At 44.2% G+C, this 26,184-nt stretch overlaps 1 protein-coding gene across 7 annotated transcripts in view; it reads left to right on the plus strand.

Moving 5' to 3' along the window:
* Positions 1-26,184, plus strand: part of RASAL3 (RAS protein activator like 3) — a 70,375-nt gene that overhangs the window by 11,415 nt on the left and 32,776 nt on the right. For 5 of the 7 annotated variants that reach the window (XM_077920957.1, XM_077920959.1, XM_077920958.1 and 2 more), the window contains 5 exons: positions 12,406-12,823; positions 20,703-20,827; positions 22,577-22,658; positions 23,861-23,958; positions 25,083-25,171. In XM_077920957.1, the coding sequence (XP_077777083.1) occupies positions 12,406-12,823; positions 20,703-20,827; positions 22,577-22,658; positions 23,861-23,958; positions 25,083-25,171 (812 nt within the window). Of the gene's footprint in view, positions 1-9,572; positions 10,538-10,600; positions 12,024-12,405; positions 12,824-20,702; positions 20,828-22,576; positions 22,659-23,860; positions 23,959-25,082; positions 25,172-26,184 lie in introns of those variants that run through there. The other 2 variants (XM_028712424.2, XM_077920960.1) reach the window with 2 other exon arrangements.

Below are 26,184 nucleotides of genomic sequence, written 5' to 3' on the forward strand. Positions count from 1 at the left end.
GGTAAAGAAGGAACTTTCTTTTCTGAGGCCCATTTGTCATGGACAAGAATCGACCAAATATGGACAACTAGAGGGCTGGCACCTAAGACTAGAAAAGTGGAAATCTGCCCAAAAACCTGCTCCGACCATAACGCCTTGAAAGTGGAATTGAGACTTACTCCAACCGGTTCCTTCAGATGGAAAATGAATGACACCTTACTAAGAGATCAGGAGGTTGTGAAGAAGGCCCAAAAAACTTTAAGAGATTATTTTGAAATAAACTTGAATACAACGGTAGAAAAAAGAACGATCTGGGACGCAAGTAAAGCAGTTATGAGAGGGTTTCTGATACAACAAAATACGATTAAGAAAAGACTCTGGAATGGAAAAAAGGAGAAGATCTTGGAGAAAATAAGAGAAGGAGAGAAAAAATTGAGAACTAATCCAAAATCGAAGGAGGTGCTGAGAGAAATCAAATTCCATCAAGCACAATATTCGAAATTGATAAATCAAGAGGTTGAATGGAAAATTAAACAAATGAAGCAAAGATCATTTGAATCAGCAAATAAATGTGGAAAACTGCTAGCATGGCAGTTGAAAAAGAGACAAAAATTGAATACAGTTACAAATCTAGAGATTGATGGGAGAATTGTTCAGAAACCAGAAGAAATCAGAAGGTGTTTCCAGAGATACTTCAAAGAACTTTATGCACAGGGGCCACAGAAAGAGTTCGAGATAGACCAATTTTTAAAATCTAACGGACTACCAAAAGTAACTCAGGAAAAGAGAACAATCCTGAACTGTAAAATAACACAACAGGAAATTGAAGGCGCCATTCAGAATATGCAACTAGGCAAATCTCCAGGCCCGGATGGACTTACCTCCAAATATTATAAGACTTTGAAGGACTATTTGATACAACCTTTGTTAGAGGTATGCAACCAGATTATGGAGGGGAAGAAGGCACCGGAGTCGTGGAAAGAAGCCTTCATCACATTGATTCCTAAAGTGGAAATTGAAAAGACTCAACTTAAGAACTACCGTCCCATCTCACTCCTAAATGTGGATTACAAAATCTTTGCAGACATTTTGGCAAGTAGACTTAAAAAAGTTTTGAATGAAGTAATTCACAAGGACCAGGCTGGCTTTCTCCCAGGTAGACATTTGTTTGATAACACCAGGAACATTATTGATATTTTGGAACTTTTACAAACTAATATCAATAGGAGAGCGGTGTTAATTTTTATTGATGCAGAGAAAGCCTTTGATAATATTTCTTGGATGTTTATGAAGAAAAATTTGGAAGGGATGGGAGTGGGACGGGGGTTTGAAAATGGAATACAAGCAATCTATACAGAGCAAAAAGCTAAATTGATAGTGAACAATGTGGTGACAGAGGAGTTTAAAATTGAAAAAGGGACACGACAGGGGTGCCCGCTATCTCCTCTTTTATTTATCTCAGTCCTGGAGGTGCTGTTGAACATGATCAGGGAGGACCGGTTGGTACAAGGAATAGAGGTCGGAGTGAAACAATATAAATTGAAAGCTTTTGCAGATGATTTAGTCTTAACACTACAGGAGCCAGTATCTAGTACAAAAAGAGTTTTAGAACTGGTTCATTAATTTGGTCGGGTGGCGGGATTTAAGCTGAACAAGCAAAAGACCAAGGTTTTGGCCAAAAACTTGACACCTACAGAAACAGAGGGGTTTCAGAAAGAAACAGAACTAAGTGTTGTTAAAAAAGTGAAATACCTAGGGGTTCATTTGACCGTAAAAAATTTGAATTTATTTAAAGACAATTATGAAAAATGTTGGTCGGAAATTAAGAAGGATTTGGAAATTTGGTCAAAGTTGAAACTTTCCTTGTTGGGCAGAATTGCAGTTATAAAGATGAATGTATTGCTGAAAATGTTATTTTTGTTTCAAACCCTACAGATCGTGGACAGAGTGGAATGTTTTGGAAAGTGGCAGATGGATATATCTAAGTTTGTCTGGCAGGGCAAAAAGCCCCGAATAAAGTTTAAAATATTAACTGATTCGAAAGAAAGAGGGGGGTTTGCCCTGCCGGACCTGAGGTTGTATTATGAATCTGCAGCCTTTTGCTGGCTGAAGGATTGGTTTCTGTTGGAGAACACTGATGTCCTGGATCTGGAAGGGTTTGACAATGCTTTTGGTTGGCATGCTTACCTGTGGTACGACAAGGTCAAAGTTCATAAACTATTTAAAAACCATATTGTCAGAAGAGCAATCTTTGCGGTCTGGACGAAATATAAAGACTTATTGGAGGGCAAGACCCCGAGATGGCTTTCACCGGTGGAGGCCAAGGCTAGGAAAAGACCCAACATGGAGGCCTACTGGCCAAAATATTGGGAAATAATTGAAAAAATTGGAGACACATGGAGGTTGCAGAGCCAAGACAAACTAAAAAATAAGGTGCGGGATTGGTTACATTATGCTCAAATTCAAGAGGTTTTTAAAATGGACAAAAAAGTTGGTTTCCAGGTGGAAAAATCGAAATTAGAGATGGAATTGTTAAAATCAAAAACTAAGACACTTTCGAAAATGTATAACTTGCTGCTTAAATGGAATACACAGGATGAGACAGTTAAATCTGCCATGATAAAATGGGCACAGGATATTGGACACAACATTATGTTTGAAGACTGGGAAAGGTTATGGAACACCGGTATGAAGTTTACGGCATGTAATGCCTTGAAAGAAAACATTATGAAAATGATATACCGGTGGTACATGACCCCAGTCAAGTTAGCTAAGATATACCACTTGTCTGATAATAAATGCTGGAAATGTAAGGAGGCAGAAGGGACATTCTTCCATCTTTGGTGGACCTGCCCAAAAGTGAAGGCCTTCTGGGAAATGATTTATAACGAGTTAAAAAAGGTATTTAGGTATACCTTTCCCAAGAAACCAGAGGCCTTCCTATTGGACATGGTGGACCAGAAGGTGTTAAAGAAGGACAGAACTTTGTTTATGTACACTACTACAGCAGCAAGAATTCTTATTGCAAAGCACTGGAAGACTCAAGATTTACCCACGCTGGAGGAGTGGCAGACGCAGTTGATGGACTACATGGAACTGGCTGAGATGACTGGCAGAATCCGAGATTTGGGTGAGGAAACAATGGAAGAGGACTGGAAAAAATTCAAGGACTATTTGCAAAAACACTATAAGTTGTACGAATGTTAAGAAACACGCACGATTAGGAATTTTTTTGCTTTAGCAACTTGATTAGGTAAACTGAAAATTAAGACAAGAAAAAAGAGGTGGTAATATGAAACAATTTTATTATGTTAACTTTAAATGTACAAAGTTGGGATATAATATGGTGAATTTAGAAACATAATAACTGAAAGATACAGTAAGTTAAGAAACAAGGTAACAAATTGCTGAAACTTTTATTGCAAAGAACGCAGACTCTGGAGGATGCGGGGAAGTCCATTTGGAATATTGGAAAAATTATTGAAAGTTGGATTGTAATGATCTTTTTATTATTTTTATTTTGTTTTTGTTTCTTGTATTTTCTTACTCCAATCTTGTGTCTATGACCCTAAGAAAAGAAACTCAATAAAAAATATTTTTTTTAAAAAAATGAGAGTTCTGTTTTCACACATGGTTTCCCCTTCAGCTAGTGGATTAGTACCATCAAGTTTTTCAATTGAAAAGCATTATACTGCTGCATCACACTGCTGACTCATGTTAAGCTTGAGTCCACAGTGTGAAAAAGACACACCAAGAAATAAATATTAGAAAGGGGCAGGATTAGACACGTACACACAAAACATTTTTTTAAAAAATCAGGACTCCTTGTGCTGTGCTCTGCTCCCCCTTTCTTCTTGCCCTCTGCGTGCCCCTCAGAGCTGGTGCGTCACACGGGGCTGGCAGGGCCTTGCAGAGCCAGGCAGAGGCCCGGGCCAGGTAGATAATGTGCCCCCCCCCATTTTTTTACCCTGGGGATAACTGAAGTCTTATAAATAAGTAAGTACCGTATTTTTCGCTCTATAAGACGCACCAGACCACAAGACGCACCTAGTTTTTGGAGGAGGAAAACAAGAAAAAAAATATTCTGAATCTCGGAAGCCATAACAGCAAGAGGGATCGCTGCGCAGTGAAAGCAGCAATTCCTCTTCCTGTTCTGGCTTCTGGGATAGCTGCGCAGCCTGCATTCGCCCCATAAGACGCACACACATTTCCACTTACTTTTTTAGGAGGGAAAAAGTGAGTCATAGAGCAAAAAGTACGGTATATAAATAATTTTCATGAAAGTTATGCTGACAAATAATTTTATTTCAAGGCTTGAACCGTATCTGCATATAAAGACAAAATGGAAAATATACAGTGGTACCTCTAGATGCGAACGGGATCCGTTCCGGAGCCCCGTTCGCATCTAGAAGCAAACGTAACCCGTGTCCGCGTGTGTCACGTTTTGGCGCTTCGGCGCATGACGTCATTTTGAGCGTCTGCGCATGCACAAGCGGTGAAACCCAGAAGTAACGCGCTCTGTTACTTCCGGGTCGCCACTGATCGCAACTCGAACGCGCTCATCCCGAAACACATTCAACCCGAGGTATGACTGTACAATAAAGGTAAAGGTACCCCTGCCGGTACGGGCCAGTCTTGACAGACTCTGGGGTTGTGTGCCCATCTCACTCAAGAGGCCGGGGGCCAGCACTGTCCGGAGACACTTCCGGGTCACGTGGCCAGCGTGACAAGCTGCATCTGGCGAGCCAGCGCAGCACACGGAAACGCCGTTTACCTTCCCGTCAGTAAGCGGTCCCTATTTATCTACTTGCACCCAGGGGTGCTTTCGAACTGCTAGGTTGGCAGGCGCTGGGACCGAACAACGGGAGCGCACCCCGCTGCGGGGATTCGAACCGCCGACCTTTCGATCGGCAAGCCCTAGGCGCTGAGGCTTTTACCCACAGCGCCACCCGCGTCCCCGACTGTACAATAGTGCTTTTTAAAAATACATAGGGAATGTATGCTGACCGAGGCCCCCTTTGGAATCAGAGGCCCGGGCCAAGTGGCCCCTATGGCCCCCCCCTCTGTCTGGGCCTGGGGGCTGGACCTCACTAGGGGCAGCCTCCCCTCCTCCTCATCCACTTTTCGGCAGCCGCTATGAGTTGCCCAAGGGAGGAGGTTGGCAACAGGGAGTTCTTTGCAACTGCAGCCACTGTGGAGACAACCACTGGCTCATCCTCTTCCCCGAGCGCGATGGCGATGGCAGGGAAAATCGGGACCTTCTGGGGCCCAGTGAGAAGCCAGGATGCCTTTCATAATTCCAGGACTCTCCTGGAAAATCGTGACACTTGGAGGGTATGATAGTAAATGGAACTGAACCTCCTGATGGGATGATAGAGGCCTGCAGAGATCAGTTGAATATATATGGGGTGATGTGGGGATATGTTTTTTCAGGTATCCTGATCCCAAGCTGCACATATCTTTTCACACCTTGAACTTAGCTTGGTAGTTGACAGGCAGCCAGTGCAATTCTTCAGCATAACACGGTGGTGACAGCGTTCTGGTGAGCAGGCGAGCTGCTGCAATCCACACTCGGCACATTTTTCGGGCCAAGTCTACAGGCGAAAGGAAATGCTGGTCTAGAACTTTCTGCAGCCAGCCCGCCCCCTCAGCGCTGCTGCTGAAGGGCGAAAAAGGAGCGGCTGAAGCTTTGCCCCGGGAGCCACACTGAAAATAATGAGCTTTTACTTTTATGTCAGCGCCACAGCGCTGTCAGAGGAAACAGTAGCGCAGCTATTTTGAGAAACCACAACAATTTAGGTAAATCATGCAGTGCATTCAGTTGTGTGTGTGTGTGTGTGTGTGTGTGTGTGTGTGTGGTGTGCGTGCATGCGTGCATGTGTGTTGGGGGAAGAGGACTCTACACATATTTTTTGATTCTGAATTGAACACCTTTTCATATCAGCCTGGTGTGGAAAACAGCTTGAAGCGCTGAGTTAAGTCTGCTTCCAATTACAGGCCTTTGTCCTCAAATGTAAGTCTGGCTTTCTCAGGTTGGTTGCGCTGCATGGGGGGGGGGGCAGTACGATTATGAGTCTGCTGTCTGCATTCGATGGCTGTGGTGAAAACTGACAGACCTGCCCTTTCTAGCTGCTGTCAGTGGCCTCTGAGAAACAGGTCAGGTATCCTGTCTGATGTAGCACTCTCCATCATTTGCTGCTTGGCAGGGCTTAACCTGGACAAGGGCTCCTCCGACCTACTGCAGGTGGTCTGTTCAGTAGCAGCATGCATCTGAACATCTGCAGAGAGCCTTTGCCTTCCCAAAGAGTTATGGGGATTGCCACCCATGCCTTTGTATTAGAAAGAATGTTTCCAGACCAGAGGATGTGGTTTTCAGGCAGGCTTGAGCGCCAGGCTTTGAGATACGTAATTATTTCCCCCCTCAAATTTTATTTACACTTTTCAAGTTTACACATTTCACTCATTTTTCTTTCTTCTTCTTTTGGGCAAATCATTGGTTTCTTTTAAGTTACATTCATAGAATCACATTATAACATCTCAGTTCTCCTATGGCTAAACATGTATTTATAAATAATAAAACAAAAACAAAATTGATTCATTCGTATTCCTTTTATACTTGACTTCCCTCCCCTTCTTACTTGGGTTCTCAGTTTTACTTATTTGAATGCCTCTCTTAGCACGTCTATGAGTTTGTTTTCCTGTTTTTCCACCGCTGGTTTTGAGTGTTAACTCGGGACAGGTTTTCAGGGCACTATGTTATTTCCATGTGGATTGCAACAGTCATGTTAGTTCACCTATGTTTTAAACTGTGGTTTGAGGGGTGAAAGTGCTTGGCTCCTCCCCTACTGCTGTGCTGCGGGAAGGTAAACCATGGTTTGGCTTGGTGTTATGTCTAAACTTGGACTTACGGCTTCTTTCCCCCAAACAAACCATGAGTGATTAGCCAAGAACAAACTTTGGTTACAGCTCGCTGTGGATTATTATTATTATTATTATCATCATTATTATTATTATTTATTGCATAGTGTCAGGGAACTGCCATCAGCTCAGAGGGGAGAGGTGGAAGGGCAGCTGGGTTACAGGGAGCCTCCCAAGATTGTGAGAAGCAGCACTTCCTGCATGGAAGAGGGAAGCCCTGCCTCTAGCGGGGAAGCGATGCAGGGCTTGGAGGATGCAAGAGAGAGCCAAGACACCGTGCATGAGCAAAGCGGGGGGAGGGGGGAGGCAGGTCCCCCTTTAGCTACGCCCTCTCTGCGCAGTAGGTTTATGTGCAGAGAGGGGAGGCATCGGATGGGGGTCAAGAGACTACTCTGCTGGGGAAAGTTTAAGGACCGCCCACTCTCAGAGTCTGCTAGTGACTGAGCAAGACATGGAATTGAGAAGTTCTGCACTGTAAATGTTTTTGCACCAATAATAAAGCCTTTGAAAAGACCAGTGGGGATCTTGCCTGTTCGCTCTCGAGCAACCACGCCGGCAGGCATAACACATATTTATTATTGCATATTTGCAGGGACTCAAGGCAGCTGACAGGTAAAAATAAGAGCTAAAAACATAGGAAATGCGCAATTGTTTTCTTAAAATTAAGCTTTGTCAGAATTTATCTATATTTAAAAAAATCTATTAAAACTGTACAAATAATAACAGTAAAACCAGGCCTTTCATTAAAAGCAGTCTGTTCCCAAGAGCCCTTGTCGGCAGAAGGACAACAAGGAGAGAAACAGTCAAAAAAGGGAGGGAGTTCCAAAGTTGCCTGGGGGCAGCCACCAAAAAGACCCTTTATCAAAATCTCAGAACCAGGGCAGGTTCACATGCGGGAGTATGGTATTTCAGAGAGGTAGGACCTAAGCCACGCAGGGCTTCATAGGTCATAACCGGCACTTTGAATTGTGCCTAGACACAGACCGGTAGCTGATGGAGCTCTTGCAACAAGGGCTTCCTATAACCATTGCCAGGCAGCAATCTGGCTTCAGCTCTTTGAGCTGGTTGAAGTTTCCGAACACTTTACAAAGGCATGTTGCAGTAATCCAAACGGGGTGTAACTTAGGCGTGTGCCATTGTGGTAGGGCAGGTACTGCAGTACTCAGGTATAGGCCTGGAGAGTGTGGGAAAGGATGAGGAGGAAGCCTGAAGGCCGGGTGCTCCTGCTGTGTTGTCTGAGCAGCTGGAAGGCCAGGATCCTCGCGTCGAAGCCAGACTTGGCAAATCCAGAGGCTTCATACTGCTCACCAATCGGAGACGCCGGTGTTGTCCATACTGGTGCAAGGGAAAAATAGATATAACCAGAGAATTCTTGGGTGCCAAGATCCAAGTGTGGGGCAAGTACTCTTTGGTGGGAGAAACACGTGGAGATTTAAAGTCACAAAATATGCAGCAAACAGTGGAAATATAGGCTGTTAGATCTTTAAAATATGCCCTTCAAAGTGAGTTCCAGAGATTCCCTCTTCTCCCGGCATAGGAAAAAGACTACAAGTTTGGTAAGTTAAAATTTTTGTTTGATTATAAACTCTCTAAAGCTCAGGTTCATGTGCTTCAGAAAGTTCACAGGCAATAAAAGCTAGCTTAGTATAAAAGAAGAATAAGTTAAGTTAATTTAGAATATGCAGAAAATGATAGCATACATGCAAGGAACCACAGAAAGAGGCGGAAGGGAGGTTTGAAATGTTACAACTATTGTTAAACTATTGAAATGTATATAAATGAAAACTATAAATAAAATTATATTAAAAATTAAAGTTGGCTTAGTTGCAAAGTGGTGAAAGTTCCTGAATTATTGGATTAGGAACTCAAGAGAGGCTTGTGAGAGCCATGTGGTCTGAGCTGCAGCAACCAACTCAAACCTCTTTACACAATGAGCTTCTCATGTTGACTGAATACAACAATAGGTAGGGGGAAGTGACCCAGCTAAGCCTGGCAGGACAGGACAGAGCTTACTCTATGGTTTTAACCCCTTCATACATGAATTAAGCATGGTGGTTATATGAGGCTGGTTGTCCCATCGTCCACCCATATTCTCTTCTGCACTTGATGAAAGCTGTGATGCCAGAGCTTCCACAGTTCTAAGAAGTTCGCTGCAGCCTATGAACATCTGCTCTGAACTTTGCTTTCTTTTAGGTGCCAGGCAAAAAACTTTTTCTTTTCACCTAGACCTTATAAAATTATTTCAGAAATCATGAATATTTTGACATCTCTCGTTGCTAATTGTGCTTTGATCTGCTGTATGTTTTGTTTATATTGTTTATCATTACTGAACTTGTTTTTAATGTTTATGAACCAACTGGAAATTATTGACAGAAGGTTGCATATAAATATCAGTCAGTCAACCATAGGTCACACCAAAACATAGAAACTTTTCAAATAAATAAATGACACAGGGTCAATGGCACAAAGTGAGAGGGTTTAGCTCACATCCCCATGTGTCATGACCCTGATCTAATTTGGGCTCCTCCACTTTGATCTTTTGAAAACAAAACTCAGAAGATCCAATCACAACTCTTGCTGTCACATTAAATTTGACCCTTGCTCCAGGGTCTTACCTGTTCAATTGTCTAAGAATCCTCTTTGCGCTGTTATGCTGGAGGCAGGAAACCTTTACTGGCACTGCTTCAAAATCGACTTGCAGCATCTGAATGGTTGACTGTGGGCTCATCCACACTTCCCCCTGTCCTGTTGCTTTTCTCCAAGGAAAACTGCTCTTTAGTGCTCAATCGGAGCAAACAGCAATTCAGGTTTTCCCTAGATTTCCATTTGTTCTGACCTATCACTAAAGAGCTGCTTTTCCCTTGGAAAGAAGTGGAAAATTGCCGAGACCTGGGCTTTCTAGGCCCAAGACAAACAGAAGGATGGGCGAGCCCTTTGATGCACAAGCAAGATGCAAAACTGAATGAGCTGAATTCAGCTGAATAGCCAGCACACCAGGTCCCACTAGTGCAATAAGGCCTTTTCTCCCCTCCCTTCCTCTCAACATCCCCACACCAGCTCTGCAGGAACCCCTGAAACAGCACAGGGAAGGGAGAGATGGTTTGACAACTGGCTCAAAGAATGACCACCTTAGCATGGTGTTGAATTCCACTCAATGTGTGCTCGTTGCACACAAGTCTGGAGAAGAGCAATCCTGGGATCCTTGGATGAAGGACGGATATGAATTTAATAAATAATAGTAATAATAATAACATCAAGGCTTGGCCCCCTTCAGCAAGTTGCCCACTCTGAACTGGGTTGCCATGTGGCTCCTCATAGGAAGAAATGCAGATGTGAAATGTGTATAACCTGCTCTCTGGTGGCAGAATGGATCGACCGGGTGAGAGCTTTGGCTGAGCCTGGTCCAAGCAGCCCACTTTGCAAATGTGCACCTTCTGAGCTAGACAGACAGAGAATGGCTTCAGCCACCCACACTGTAAGAGGCAGCCTTGGTGCTGCTCAGGCAGAGGGAGGTGAGATTGTTATCTTTGATGCAGATCACATGGGGACTTGCAGAGCACAGGATGAGGAGGGGAGGAAATCAGCCAGACAGTGAAGTGGTGAAGGCAGGATGGGGTGAGGAGCTCAGCAGGAAGCCAAGGTAACTGGGCAGATGGCTCTGTGCTGTGGTGGAAGGGGAACTGGTTATTGGGGAGGGGGGTTGCAGAATGAGGGGTGAGGAAGAGAAGTAACAGAATTGGGACCGGGAGATGTACTCTGCACCCCTTTGTTGCAGCAGATCTTGCTGTTGATTGGGCAGATACAATTGAAAATTGAAAATAAAACTTTTTTAAAAAATGCATTATTCAGGAGAGGCACTCTTGCACTGTAGCACAACAAAGGCAGGGCAAAAAAACCAGAAAATTTGTGGTGCAAAAGACTTGCATAACTACTGATTAAATTTCAGGAGGAAGCTATGGGGCATGCACTGATTGGAAAGGAAGCAGTATGCTCCCCCCGAAACTTTTGCAGGTGGAAACAGTATTGAAAAGGGGCTTGTGTACAACTGCCCTGATACCATCAGGAGCACAAATAAACACTGATGCACGACAAAAAGGATATCCAGAGAGCCCAGCAAAGCACAAATCCTGCACAAATATGCCCTAAAAGATTTTGCTCTGCAGGTATTACTCAGCCAGGATTTTCCCTTCGGTGGTTTTTTGATGAACTTGTGCCAGACGAACCTGCTGCCCCAGTTCCTGTGGGTCCCATATTCTCACCCTCTGGACACCTCTGAAGTATTAAACCCGGGCTGTGGAGCTAGCTGCCTAGAACAAAGCAGTGCCCATAGCAGGGAGGAGGGTAGGAAATGAAAGGTTGGTCCTCTCTATGGGATGCACAGCTCAGAGCAATCCCTGCTCCAAGGCTGGCACCATGCAAGGGGTTGGGCAGCATGGCTTCCCAGTGCACAAGGGATGTGGTAGGACAGGTTCTGTGGGTCAGGGCAGAGCCGGTTGCTCAAGAGGCAAGCCCCACAGTGCCCCACCCATGGCTCTTTGGAGCTAGGCCACAGTCTGCGAGGTTTGGCAAAGCACGGCGAACCTTCTCTCGACGGTTTCAGACAAGGCAGATGGGCTTCTGTTGATACTCCACTGTCCTCTCCCAGGTTCTGCAAGCCTCAAGGAGCTTAGCTTGCAAGTTACAATTAGCAACTCTGCGTAGTGCAATCTCTTTCATCACAGGAAGTGTCTGGGTATGAGAATGACAGTGTGGGATGCAGTTGGGCTTGCCATCTTATTTTCTGTTCCTGTTGTTAGAGGCACAGGAGCCTTGCTAGAAAAATGTCCGTGACTGAAACACAGCCGGTGCAGGGCAGCATCTTTCAGGACAAGAAACCTCTCAGTTGCGCTCCACGAATGGACAGGGATGGAATTTGACTGCGGTAACCCTGCTGCAACATCCACCTGCCACTAAAAAGGACTGTTCCTTGGTGGGGAAAGACTACCTTCTGGGTTTCAGGAGGAGAAAAGTGCATCTTTCAATTGCCCTGAGAAGCATAGCTGTCAACTTACAGATTTGAAAATAAGGGACCAGCAGCCTCGAAAATAAGGGATCAGCGGCCAAAATAAGGGATTTTCCGGGCACAGGTATGTTTAGCTTCTGAGCCCCTCCGAGCCAAAGGCAGAAGGCCCAGCCAGCAGCCAAACGAAGCCTCATCAATAAGGGACAGCAGCGGGACATGGTGCTGGGATAAGGGACTGTCCCGCCAAATAAGGGACGCTTGACAGCTATGCTGAGAAGGCAGGTATCGCTTGTGTTTCCTTGCTGCTCAGGAGAGGGAACCGTGTGGCTTTGGTCAAACTGCCAAGACAGGAAGAGTATTAGGCGATTCAGTAAGAATCAGAAGGTGGGAAATCTGGGCTCACTTTTAGCTTGACTGTGATATCCCGAAACCTTGCATGGAATACAAGGGTCTTTTGTTTTTGATGCTTTTCTGGAACCTTTTGCATTTACGCTTTTGCTTTTCAGATGGAGGCCCCCCAGAAACACAGGTCCGGAACAGATACGCCGTCCTTGTTGAGGTCCTACAGGTGGCAGACAGTTCTACAGAACGGGGAGAAGGAACCAGAGTTGAACCATGCAACATGGGGCAGCAGCAGCCGGAGGGACAAGTTACAGAAATGGAGGCGAGTACAAAGCCAGCCAGAGACCGAGCTTTCTGAATCTAGCCATGAGCACCCACAAGCGCCAGTGGCCCCCCAAGACAGCAGAGCTGCTGCTAAGAGATCCGTCTTCCAGAGGGCTTTCTCCACTCCAGCCAAAGTGCCCAAGGCCCAGGAGAGAAGCAGTAAGATGAGTTTAAGGAAGTACTTGCGCTCTGTGTCCCACCGAAGGAACCAGGAGGGGACCCTCCGATCGGAAAGGGAGACTAAGGAAGCGAGCAAAGGTAAGACAGCTCTCCCCAAGGGCAGTTTTGTGATGGACACCAGCTAGGTTTCTGTGTTGTTTTGAACTAGAAGAGAGCAGACCATACGTGCAGGACAGGCTGGGGGAAGTGGGTAGCTGCAGAAAGCTGGTTCAAGGCCTGACATTGCTCAAAAACACCTTCCACATCCTGTCTAGGGTTCTATCGCTATGACAGAGATATTTTTTGAAAGCATGAAGGCAGAGACTGGTGAAATCCCAGGTGACAATGCAAGGAGCTACGAGGAATTGATGCTTCAGTGCTCTGCATGACTCTTTACCTTGCACAAACCATAGTATATGCAAAATAAAAAAGTAAAAAATAAAAGTAAAGGACCCCTGGACCCATGGAAACACCATTTACTTTTCTGATGCAGCGGTACATATTTATACTTTTTTTTCTTTCAAAGTTTCAAAAAACAATTTTACACACACACACACACACACACACATGTTTACATTAACCCATAATCCATTTCAGTACATTTATAGGGTTCCCTGAACCCCCAGACTTTCCCACACTCCTCCTTTGGCTTCCATAATTTATCTTCCTTTTTTACTGCATCTAATTCAATTTATCTAAACTATTACACTTCAACTTTATCCTTTGTTGTTTTAAATTATAAGTGCTAAATCAACCCTGCTAACGTTTTTAAATGTTTACAGCATTCTTTAATATATTCTATAAAGTTATGCCATTTATTATCCTCTTGGTGCCTGATCTTCCCAGTCAGGCTTGCCATTTTGGCATAGTCCATCATCTTCATTATCCACTCTTCTTTCGATAGGGTTCTTTCTTCTTTCCATCCCTGGGCAGATAACATTCTAGCTGCTGTCGCCGCATATATAAACAGTACTTTCTTATCCTTTGGCAATTCTTCTCCTATTATACCTAATAAGAAAGCCTCTGGTTTTTTAAACAATAGTTATTTTAAACATTTTTTTTCAGTTCATTTATAAATAATTTCCCAGAAGAGAGGGGTGGTACCTATTTATCTACTTGCACTGGCGTGCTTTCAGACTGCTAGGTTAGCAGGAGCTGGGACAGAGCAATGAGAGCTCATGGGGATTCGAACTGCTGACCTTCCAATCGGCAAGCCCAAGAGGCTCAGTGGTTTAGACCACAGCGCCACCCGTGTCCCTATAAAGAGCAAAATAAATGCTCTTAATGTCCGTATTTTATTCATGCACAGAATTTGGGTTGTTTCAGCCAAGCTGACACAACCCATAACTGTTCTAATTGGTATTAGAATGCAAAAAGAACCAAAGTGAAGTCGGTATTCTAGATTAATCTGTCAAGGAAAATAAATGATGTGATACTATGTCTGGGCTGCCAGTGTCTTCCTCTGTTTCTCAAAGGGTGAGCCTCTCCACCTCTCCAGGAATTTCTCTCTTCTTGCCAAATTCTGGGAAGAATAATGGTTGGTTTTAAACCACGGTTTAGAAACTATTGTGCAATAAGTAAGCAGCTGTCTGTCTTTCATCAGGCTGCCGTGAAAAAAAGAAGAAAAGAACTGGTGTGGTGATTGGCTGGGGAGATAATTAAAAGTTTAGGAAAGTGCAAAGTTCCTAGTCTTCTTCAATTTACCCCTATACCACATTTCAGTTTAGGTGCAAAATTGAGTGGGATTTTCTTCCCCGTGGGGCAGAAGGGGAGAATGCTGGCTGAACTAAAGACGATGCAAAATAGATCTATTGCTGACCCAGTTAAGCTGAAACGAAACGATTGACTGCAAACCACTTCCATCCTATTGACACCATTCTGAAGTCAGTGAGGCTCTTGATGCCTAAAGTCATCTGAGCACATCTGAATGTGTTCTTTGGCTTGATTCCAACTCTCGACCTGCAAAGGAAAATCCCTTGACACTCCCTGCCCTCTCCTGCTCTGTTGCTTCTGCCAACTGCTAATAATACGGTTTGGGTGAGCTTAGGTCTTCCTTAGATGTCTGTTTCATGCCTTAGTTTGGTTTACTTGGTTGCACCATTTTAAAAAGTCTGCATCTAAACATGCAAGCTTTTTCGTTCTGCTGGTGTTGAAATGATGGCCGCAGCAGCTACTTCCTTCATTTTGGTGAAAGGCCTTTCCTACACGAGTTGGCGTTCTGCTCCATATATCTGCACTTGTTTGTTGTGCACAGCCCACACTCCTTACCTCAAAGCAGCGCTTTTGTGGGATGTGATTGCGAAACAGCTGTGTCTGTGTGTGGTGTATTTTATATCATTTATAATAAGTGGCACATCCTCTCCCTTTGCTGCCAGTGCTATCGCTCTGCCTTTTGTTCCAGTTTATATTTTATTATTTAAGTTTGTTTGTTTTAAAAGCAAATAAACTATTTATTTGGTGGCGTGCTTTGGTGTGATCTCCTGCATCCGGGGGAATGCCCAGCCAGTTTTCTTTTCTTTTAAAAAAAGTTTTATTTATGCTTTTCAGGTTTATACATTTCACTAATTTTTCAAGCATTTTCACATTTCAAAACTTGACTTCCTTCCCCCTCTTTCTGTGGTTCCTTAAATTTATTTTTAATATCTTCTGCATGTCCAGTTTAACTTAATTTGCTCATTTATTCATCTTCTTTAAATGTATACTCTTATAAAACTGCAGGTTATTACAATAATCCTGCCAATGTTCTTATCTGTTTACAATTTGTAAATATTCAATAAAACATTTCTATTCTTTTATTAAAAAGTTTGTTATCTTGATTTCTTAATTTTCTGGTAAGTTTTGCCATTTCTGCATATTCCATAAGTTTTTGTATACATTCTTCCTTTGCTGGGACTTCTGCTTCTTTCCATTTTGTGCGAGTAACATTCTTGCTGCTGTGGTCACATACATGAATAAGTTTCTATACAGTTAAGGTAGTTCTGGCCATATAATTCCCAAAAGAAAAATGTTAAGTTGTGGGCGAACATATCAGATGACACAGCGATTCTTCCAAAGCAGCTCTTTATTTGTAAGCTGGAACAGAACTAACTGAGGAGCTCAGTCAGCCTGCTTATATAGAGCTCCAGAACAATAGTAACTGTTGCAACTTTCTAAAACTATCCAATCACAGAACGTCACTTTTCGATCCTTCATTTGCATACAAACGATCCAATCACTGAACGTTACTTTCGATCCTTCATTTGCATAACTATCTACAGTATCCCCCTGCTGGCCCAGGGTGAGAACATCAGTACATAACAAAAAACTTCTGTGGTTTTTTTTTACAAACATTATTTTTTTAAAAAGATATATATTTATTATTTTCTTCCTTAAACAGTATTTTCAACATTACAATACCAAACACAAAGACTTTCTGCTCTGCCCAGCATACGACTTTCCTCCTTCCCTTCAGTAGGTTTCCCACTTTCAGATCGCACAGTTTAAATCTTTAACCTATTGTCCACATTGTAGGATTTATTTCAATCCTGCTTGTGTCTTCAGATTTTTGCAATTATTATTCAAATATGCAATAAATTTACTCCAGTCCCTTTGGAATTTCTAATCGTCCTAGTCTTGAATCCTGCAAGTCAGTCTGGCCATTTCTGCAAAGTCCATCATCTTCGCCTGCCACTCTGCAATGGTAGGTACCTCCTGTAACTTCCACTTTGGGGCCAATAAAGTTCTCGCTGCAACTGTGGTGTACATAAATAGTCTTTGGTCTATCTTTGCAATTTCCTCTCCCATAAAACCTAGCAAAAATGCTTCCGGTTTTTTGGGGAAGGTATATCTAAACATATTTTTTAGTTCATTATAAATCAGTTCCCAAAATATTTTTACTCTTGTCACAAGTCCACCGCATGTGATAAAAGTCACCATCTGATTCTTTACATTTCCAGCATGTTTTATCTCTCATTCTATACATTTTAGTTAACTTTACTGTTGTCAAATACCAGCTATCTTCATTACATTTTCTTTTAACACCATACACTGTAAATTTCAAATTTTCATTCCACAATTTTATCCATGAATCAAACTCAATGTTGTGCCCAAAGTCTAGTGCCCATTTTATCACCACTTCTTTCACTTCCTCATCTTTGGTAAACCATACTAACAACAAATTGTACATCTTAGATAAAAGTTTACTTCTGCTTTCCAACAGATCGATTTTGAAATCTTGATTTTTTTGTTTTCAAAACCAACCTTCTTCTTATCAACATTAAATGTGTCACTAACTTGATGATATTGCAACCACCCTGTAAATAAACCTTTAGTTTGATCATATGGTTTAAGTTTTAAGCCTTGCTTGGTTTCCATCAAAATCTCTTCATATGTGGCCCACCTTCCCTCCATATTTAATTTTTTGACCGTCAATACCTCAAACATTATTTTAAACAACCCAGCCAGTTTTCTCTATGCGTATGTGCGTGTGTGTTTTAAAAAGAGGAGATACAGTAGCATGGTAGTGTTGGGCTTCATCTTTTTTTTTTTTAAGTCATCATAAACCTCTTAAAAATAAAAATAAAAATTCCAAGAGGTATGTGAGGGGTGGTGAGAGAGAGAGGAAGGAAGTGAACTTGTAACATCTCAAGAGCTAGCCAGTTAGTGCTCTGACTTCTGCTATGAACCGGAAGACCTAGGATGCATCCACACAGCAGTTTAATGTACAGTGGTACCTTAGTTCACGAACAACTTGGAACCCGAATGCTGCAAACCCGGAAGTAGGTGTTCCAGTTTTTGAACTTCTTTTCAGAAGCCGAATGTGCTCCGTTTTGAGTCCCCCTGTGTTTCCTGTTGCGCTACTAAAATGAACCATGAAAAGAAAAGAAGGGAAGTCATTGATATCTTAAGGATGTAAAAATGAGTACTGACAAGTACTTTAAATTGTAAAACAGAAAATTTAATACAATGGTACCTCAGTTTACGAACTTAATCTGTTCTGGAAGTCCGTTCTTAAACCAAAGCTGTTCCTAAACTGAGGCGCACTTTCCCTAATGAAACCTCCTGCCGCCAGTGCCCTTCCACCGTTTGGATTCCGTTATTAGACCAAGGTAAAGTTCTCAAACCAAGACACTATTTCCGGTTTTGCTGAGTTTGTAAATCAAATCGTTCTTAAACCAGACTGTTCTTAAACCGAGGTAATGTGTGTATGTCTGTGTGTGTGTGTGTTGTTTCAGCTTTAGGGATCTGCCCTGTATCTTCCGCTGTGAAGATGGAATTAACGCAGCTTCTCTGAAAACACCTTCTCCTGCCTTTGCCTTCTTTTGCCTTCCTTGTTATCCAAAGGTCCAACCATCTCCCTAGCTTATTTCCTGTTACTCCACATTATGTTGCATTTTTCTGTTGAGCTAGGTATACAAGTCTCTTTCCATTGGGTTTTGGTTTCCTTTCCCCCGCCCTTCCTAATTGCACCCAAACCCTCTATGCAAATTTTGTTTGGGATTGTTAAACTGGCAAATAATTGCTAGCTGCCGCTCAACGGAGAGGGCGGGGTGGGCAGGGCTGCTCTTGTGGGTGGGGATGTCTTTCAAAGATTATCCTGTGGTGATTGGCATGTCAGAAGGAAGGTGGAACGGTATGGCACAAGCTTTGCTGTTTTGCAGGCACTAACTGCCCAATGATGCAGCTCTTGGTAGTAGTGGAAACTGCAGCTCGATGCTTTTCGGCTGCGATTGACTATGCCAACCCATCCAGCTTTCTGATCTCTATCTGCATGTAGCCGCACAAGTGCGGGCAGGATCCACCTCAGGGACAGGAGGAGCCGGCAGCCACCCCCTCGTTTCCCTCTGACCTCTCCCTGTGCTTGAGTGGGATAGAAAAATCTCAGCCACCAGGAGGACAGCTGCGACTCATAGGGAGGGCATGAGATGCTTGACTTTCCGGTGCCCACAGCCTGGCAGCGTAATACTTAAAAATACCCTAAGTGGTGTGCCCATCAACCCCAAAACACCAGTACAGTGGTACCTCAGGTTACAGACTCCGCTAACCCAGAAATAGTACCTTGAGTTAAGAACTTTGCTTCAGGATGAGAACAGAAATTGCGTGGTGGCGGCATGGTGGCAGCGGGAGGCCCCATTAGCTAAAGTGGTACCTCAGGTTAAGAACAGTTTCAGGTTAAGAACGGGCCTCCAGAACGAATTAAGTTCTTAAACAGAGGTACCACTGTATTGCCATTTTTTTCGTGTGTGACTCAGTGAAGCCAAGTTACAGGCTGCGCTACTTTCCATTGTTCAAGGCAAATTTAGCAAGGTGACCCCGGTCATAATGGTTGTGCTCAGCTTCCAAATAGATTTTGTTCAGTCTGTGTTTTTAAGGGATCCCATTAAGTGGCTGATTTGCACTTCCTGGATTAATATGCACATCCAATGTCCTGCCTTGGTTCCTTGGAGCAGGGGTAGGCAACCTAAGGCCCAGGGGCCGGATGTGGCCCAATCGCCTTTTCAATCCAGCCCATGGACGGTCCAGGAATCAGTGTGTTTTTACATGAGAATATTATTATTATTATTATTATTATTATTATTATTATTATTATTATTATATTTATATCTCGCCCTCCCCAGCCGAAGCTGGGCTCAGAGTGGCTAACAACAGTAAAAAAAAACCAACACAGTTTACATAAAATCACAATCAATTACCGTAATTGAAATACATTCTAAAATCAATTCATTCTAAAATCAATTCAAAATCAAATTAATGGCAACCCTTTGGCTGGAGTGCTATGAGGATTACAGAGGGAGGGGGTCAGACTGCACCTTGGCCAAAGGCCTGGTGGAACAGCTCTGTCTTGTAGGCCCTGCGGAACTTGACATCTTTCTAGTCTCTTGTGACAGAGCATTCCACCAGATTGGGGCCATGGCCGAAAAAGCCCTGGCTCTGGTTGAGGCCAGCCTAACCTCCCTGTGGCCCGGGATCTCCAAGATGTTTTTATTTGAAGACCGTAAGGTCCTCCCTGGGACATACCAGGAGAGGTAGTCCCGTAGGTACGAATGTGTGCTTTTATTTAAAATGCATCTCTGGGTTATTTGTGGGGCATAGGAATTCGCTCATCCCCCCCCCCATGTAGTCCAGTCCACCACATGGTCTGAGGGACGGTGGACCGGCCCACAGCTGAAAAAGGTTGCTGACCGCTGCCCTAGAGGAACTCACAGAGCAAGGCAGCAAAGCAGGCCAGGTATTGCAGCACTACGGAGAGCTCCAAGTGTGCTCCAAAGGTCTAGGGGTGAACCGAGGACTTTTGAGCCTTTGTCCAGCTGTTCATTGCTGGGCTCTGAGGCCATGGCAGAACATCAGTTATCCTTCAGTTTTCACACATCTCTGAATCTAAAGATACACTTCTCTGGCCTAAACAAAAACAAACACTGTTCATAAATGCATATTGTATGTTAGAATGCATATAAAATGCCCCCCTATATATAATTAAATTTTCTTTTTTACAATTTAAAGTACTCATAATTACATCCTTAAGATATCAATAACTTCCCTTCTTTGCTTTCCATGGTTCATTTTACATATCATAAATCCCTGCATATTCTACAGAAACTATACCATTCAGTATGCCATTATTGCATCCATCAAAACATATTTACACTGTTGAATTTATCTTAATGCTGTCAGCATTTTCAGCTGTACACAGTTATATATATATGCTAAATCTAAAGTTGCCTGATTTATTCAATGGTGTTTATCTAGTCTTTTATATATTGTATGTGTTTGGATTATCAATGCATTTAGATGACTTCGTATGATTTTATGATTTTACTGTTTTAACTTATGCCAATAAAGGCTAGTTACAAGTTACAAGTCACAAGGGCATAGCATATAATGGAAAGACACGTTGATGGTAGTTACTTACTTGGGAGGAAAATATATTTTGCTCTCACGTCTTTATTAGCAAGTATGAGCCCGGGTAAACCCAAATGCCTCCTTGTTCTTCTTCTTGCAGGTGATGATTCTACTGTCCAGTTGACCCAACTGACTTCGGCTGTGCCAACGGATGCAACCATCTGGGATGTGGCCAATGTGTCGCTGGTGGATCGACAGCTAATGGTCTTGGGCAGAGATGAGGAGGTGGGGCCATCTCTGACATTCAAAACTGTAAGAGGGAGAAGGAGGGTGTATGTGTCTGTCTGAGCACACCCAGCACATGGTCTCATGTCAAGGAAGTGTATGCTTCTCAGGCTGTGAACTGCTGGCCGAGTGTTGACTGAAGCTACTGCTGCTCAGATACCTGAGCCCAGCTTTGCTGGTTATGGATGGCATCAGTACAGTGGTACCTCGGGTTAAGTACTTAATTCGTTCCGGAGGTCCGTTCTTAACCTGAAACTGTTCTTAACCTGAAGTACCACTTTAGCTAATGGGGCCTCCTGTTGCCGCCTCGCCGCCGGAGCACGATTTCTGTTCTCATCCTGAAGCAAAGTTCCTAACCTGAGGTAATATTTCTGGGTTAGCGGAGTCTGTAACCTGAAGCATATGTAACCTGAAGTGTATGTAACCTGAGGTACCACTGTACCTTAAAGGTTCCTGCCAATTTTTCTACACTGCCAGTAAGGATTCATAGAGTAATGGTCCTCCATGGGTCACAGATACAGGTCTCTCAACTCCAGGAAAGTAGAAAGGAAAATGGGCCTTCTATCCAGCCCCAATGCAGCTCTCACTCTGGGGGTGGAAGAGTAAAAGCTAGGATGTCAGCGCCTGGGAAGCAGAGCAGAAATGGGAACTCTATGTTAAGCTTGTTCTACAGGATCCCATGAGAGAAATCATCATGGGCCCATTTTCCTTTCTGCTTTCCTGAAGTTGAGAAATTTTCTACACTGGCTAAAAAGCCGCCTTCTTAACACACTGCTTTGGACCACGAGGGAAGTTGCCTCGTTTGTTTGTTTGTTTATTTATCTATTATTATATTTCATCATATTATTTATATACTGCCTTTCATCAAAAGATCTCAGGGCGGCTCACAAGATAAAAATACAAGGGGAAAGCACAAATAAATAGTTAAAACAGAAACAACAAAACAGTAACACATACACCCCTCCCTCAGACACTAAAAATATATAATGAAGGCGCCAGGCGAGCCTCACTGGGGAGAGCATCCCACAAATGGGGGGCCATTGCGGAAAAGGCCCTGTTCTGTGTTGCCACCCTCTGGACCTCTTGTGGAGTAGGCACACCAAGAAGGGCTTCAGTGGTTGAATACAGAGTCTGGGATGGTTTCTATGGAGAGAGGCGGTCCTTGAGGTCTTGCGGTCCTGAGCCCCACCTTTTTCCCTGACAGGGACTCAAGGAGGCTTACAGCTAAAATAGAAACAGCTAAAAAGGTTGAGGGTTGGGGGAAGCAATCATGTAAAACAATCAAACATTTATTTTTATTTTTTCTGTTAAAACATACAGATCATGCCAATAAAAGCATCAGAGCACCAGCCCTTTCCTTAAAAAACATTTACTGTATTTTTTGCTCTATAAGACTCACTTTTTCCCTCCTAAAAAGTAAGGGGAAATGTGTGTGCGTCTTATGGAGCGAATGCAGGCTGCGCAGCTATCCCAGAAGCCAGAACAGCAAGAGGGATTGCTGCTTTCACTGCACAGCGATCCCTCTTGCTGTTCTGGCTTCTGAGATTCAGAATATTTTTCTTCTTGTTTTCCTCTTCCCAAAACTAGGTGCGTCTTGTGGTCTGGTGCGTCTTATAGAGCGAAAAATACAGTAGTTCTTGTTGTTGGAACAAGAAAGACTTCACCTGCTGTAGTGTAGAAGAATGGGGAAGAGGGAAATCATTATCACTATCATCTATTTTGTCTGTGGTGTTTGGTTTGCCATTTTAGGATCTGCTCCAGAATGGGAAACGAGCCAGTTCTGCTTCAGAGTCAAGTTTACTATACCCGCCAGGTACCCAGAGGGACAATGGTGAGTACTGAGAGACTGCCATATGCACAGAGAAAGAGTCTGTTGAAAAGGAGAGAAGAGCGTTGGAAGGATCCAGTCCTTGCCAGCCTCCGAGATCATGCCCAGGGTGTTTGTATTTTTGACATCAAAGCACAACAACCCAAATCATGAGAGCCACGGAGTCAGAGCCCTACCAACCACTGGGAAGCTAGTTTTCAGTAGCCACCAACCTGCTCCACAAATTGGGATCCTTTAAATGAGGTAACAGAGGTGGTGCAGTCTGAACAATTTCCCCTGGCACAAGATCAGGAGAGCCATTGTATCATGTGTCAAAATGTTTCCTTGAGAGCTCCAGCGTAGAAAGTACCGTATTTTTCGCTCTATAGGACGCACCGGACGCATAGGAGGGGGAGAACAGGGGAAAAGAATTCTCCCCCTCTCTGCTCAGCGCCCCTTCAGTGAAGCATCAGGCGAAACAGAGCCCCTTCCATTTCTCCTCCCACTTCGCACTGCACAGAGAGGGAAAACTGTGCAGCGTCTCTCCAGCGAAGTGAAGCCTGGAGAGCAAGAGGGATCGGTGTGCACTGACTCCTCTTGCTCTCCAGGCTTCAGGCAGCTATCTGCAAGCCTTTGGAGCGCAGCGGGAACTCCTGCTGCACTCCGAAGGCTTGCGGATAGCCGCCTGAAGCCCCCGGAGCACAGTGGGAGTTCGTGCTGCGCTCCGGGGGCTTCAGGTGGCTTCACGTTGCTATCGCTGAAGCCAAGGAGCCTGTATTCACTCCATAGGACACACACACATTTCCCCTTCATTTTTGGAGGGGGGAAAGTGCGTCCTATAGAGCGAAAAATACGGTATTTGTGACCATTCATTTCGCAGGCCCACCTCACCCGTGAGGCAAGGTGAGGCGGGTCCACGGGAGCAGCAGGTCCTGATGTCAATCTTTATTCCCCCTGTATTCCTGATATAGATCTTCCTTCACTCCTGCTTCCCTGGTGGGGAGGGGGGACACCATTTTGGGATCCGCCTCCGGCGCCAACATGCATTGGGTGGGTCAGAATTGGGCTGGCAAAGAGCCTCAGTCCATGATACAGAGGGAGCAGTGAATGGTGAGCTGGGGGCTGGGTACTGGGTACCGCTTGCTCCCATCTTCCAGGAACTGCCTCTTCTGGCCAACATGACAGCCAACCAGTCCACTTTGCTTGGTCCACTTTGCTCCCGACAGAAATGCTCATCGAGGGAAGAAGCTTCTTAGACTCACAGACTCCCGAAAAAAAACCCTGCCAAGAGACTTCCTCCGGCTCGCAGCTCAGCAATGTGAAGGTAGAGAAGATATTAGTTCAGTATATTACAGGTTCAGGGAGCCCAGACTGGTGCTTACTGGGAGCGGAGGAAAGAGGGGGGCCTTAGGAGGGAGGCATGACTCCTCAAGGGAGACTACGAAGAGCTATTTCATTTATCTATTATTAGTTTTTTAGCATATCATTTTCAACAATTATTAAACATACTTTTATATCTTATACAATTTTTTTATTTCCATCAATCACATCAGAAAATTTTCAAATCTTTTTCACTTAATTTACATTTCTTACTTTCACTATTACATTTAAATATCATAACTAATGTCTCTCTTCTTTCTCTTCTTTGCAATATTTCATATATTCCTCCTTACAAAACTTCTTGTAGTCCTACTAGCATAATTTGTTGATTACAGTTGCTCTTCAAATAGTTCCAATTTTCTGTAAATATCTGGTTTAAAGGTAAAGGTAAAGGGACCCCTGACCATTAGGTCCAGTCGTGACCGACGCTGGGGTTGCGGTGCTCATCTCGCTTTATTGGCCAAGGGAGCCGCTTCCGGGTCATGTGGCCAGCATGACTAAGCTGCTTCTGGCGAACCAGAGCAGCACATGGAAACGCCGTTTACCTTCCTGCTGGAGTGGTACCTATTTATCTACTTGCACTTTGATGCGCTTTCGAACTGCTAGGTTGGCAGGAGCAGGGACCGAGCAATGGGAGCTCACCCCATTGCGGGGATTCGAACCGCCAACCTTCCGATAGGCAAGTCCTAGGTTCTGTGGTTTAACCCACAGTGCCACCCGCGTCCCTAAATCTCTGGTTTACGAAGAACTATTTTAAAACAGCACTGGGCTGAGCAGGCTCATGATGGTCTGGCTTGGCATAAGGTAGCACCATTATCTGACCTGGGGCGCTTGTCAGATGAGACCTGTGTTCGTCCAGATGTTGTTGGGCTCCAACTCTTGTCAGCCCCAACCTCCATGGCCGATAGTTGGGAGTAGTGGGCGTTGCAGTCCAGTCGCATCTAGAGCAAACCAAGTTCCACACTCCTGTTATGGGGCAAGTCACACAGATAAACACTCTTCTGCGCTCAGAATTCCTTCGTTTCTTCATTTATTTATTGCATTTATTACATCTCACACCATCTCTAGGGGCTGCTATGGAAACGCATCAAGGACCGGAAAGGACGGCTCCAGGCCAAGGCTGACTCCTCTACTGGACTTGTTGCTAATGGTAACAGGTAGGCCCTGAAGCCAGTTTGGAACAGAAGCGTCCATTGTTTTCTGTCTTTTATGCCTCTTTATGGATGCAATGGGACGCAGGTGGCGCTGTGGATTAAACTACAGAGCCTAGGACTTGCTGATCAGAAGGTCGGTGGTTCGAATCCCCACGACGGGGTGAGCTCCCGTTGCTTGGTCCTTGCTCCTGCCAACCTAGCAGTTCGAAAGCACATCAAAGTGCAAGTAGATAAATAGGTACCACTCCGGCAGGAAGGTAAACGGCATTTCCGTGCACTGCTCTGGTTCGCCAGAAGCGGCTTAGTCATGCTGGCCACATGACCCGGAAGCTGTACGCCAGCTCCCTCGGCCAATAAAGCGAGATGAGCACTGCAACCCCAGAGTCGGTCACGACTGGACCTAATGTTCAGGGGTCCCCTTTACCTTTACCTTTTATGGATGCAATGGGCCCAATTTCTTTCCGCCTGTGTTTATATTTCCTGAGAACTAGAACGAAACCAAGGTTAGATCAGGGAAATTATCTAATAATAACTTGGATTAGCTGCATTAAATGCTGGCACCATGTCTTCTTCAGAGGGGGTAGGATGCTATGGACATATTGTCAAACTCACCATGCCTGAAAGGATGCTCTGTTTACTTTGTTGCGGGTACCAGATTGCTTCACAACCACTCTGTTTGGCTGGGGGCCCACATGGCCTTTCCCCCGGGTTGTGATTCTAGGAAGGGGGGCTCCCTTTGAACCCTGTATGTGCTCGCCCCGTGATAGGATTTCACTCTTCTTCCGACATCTCCTCCAGTTCCAGGTTGGTGCTGCTAGGAAAATGGCAGGAAAGAAGACAAAGAAAGTTGTTAAGGGAGGGGCAAACATCTGATAACTTTTTCTGCCAGATGCTGCAAAGCTAGTATAATCTGAGCAGAAATAAAAGTCTTAATAAAATATGCAAGGAAGGGATAACAATGCTTCTGTTGGTGATGGTGTCAAATGTTCAGGGTTGTCCATCCACACTGTCTGGTC

This window comes from Podarcis muralis, chromosome 17 (assembly GCF_964188315.1).
Source record: "Podarcis muralis chromosome 17, rPodMur119.hap1.1, whole genome shotgun sequence".
In the NCBI taxonomy this organism is placed as follows: Eukaryota; Metazoa; Chordata; class Lepidosauria; order Squamata; family Lacertidae; genus Podarcis; species Podarcis muralis.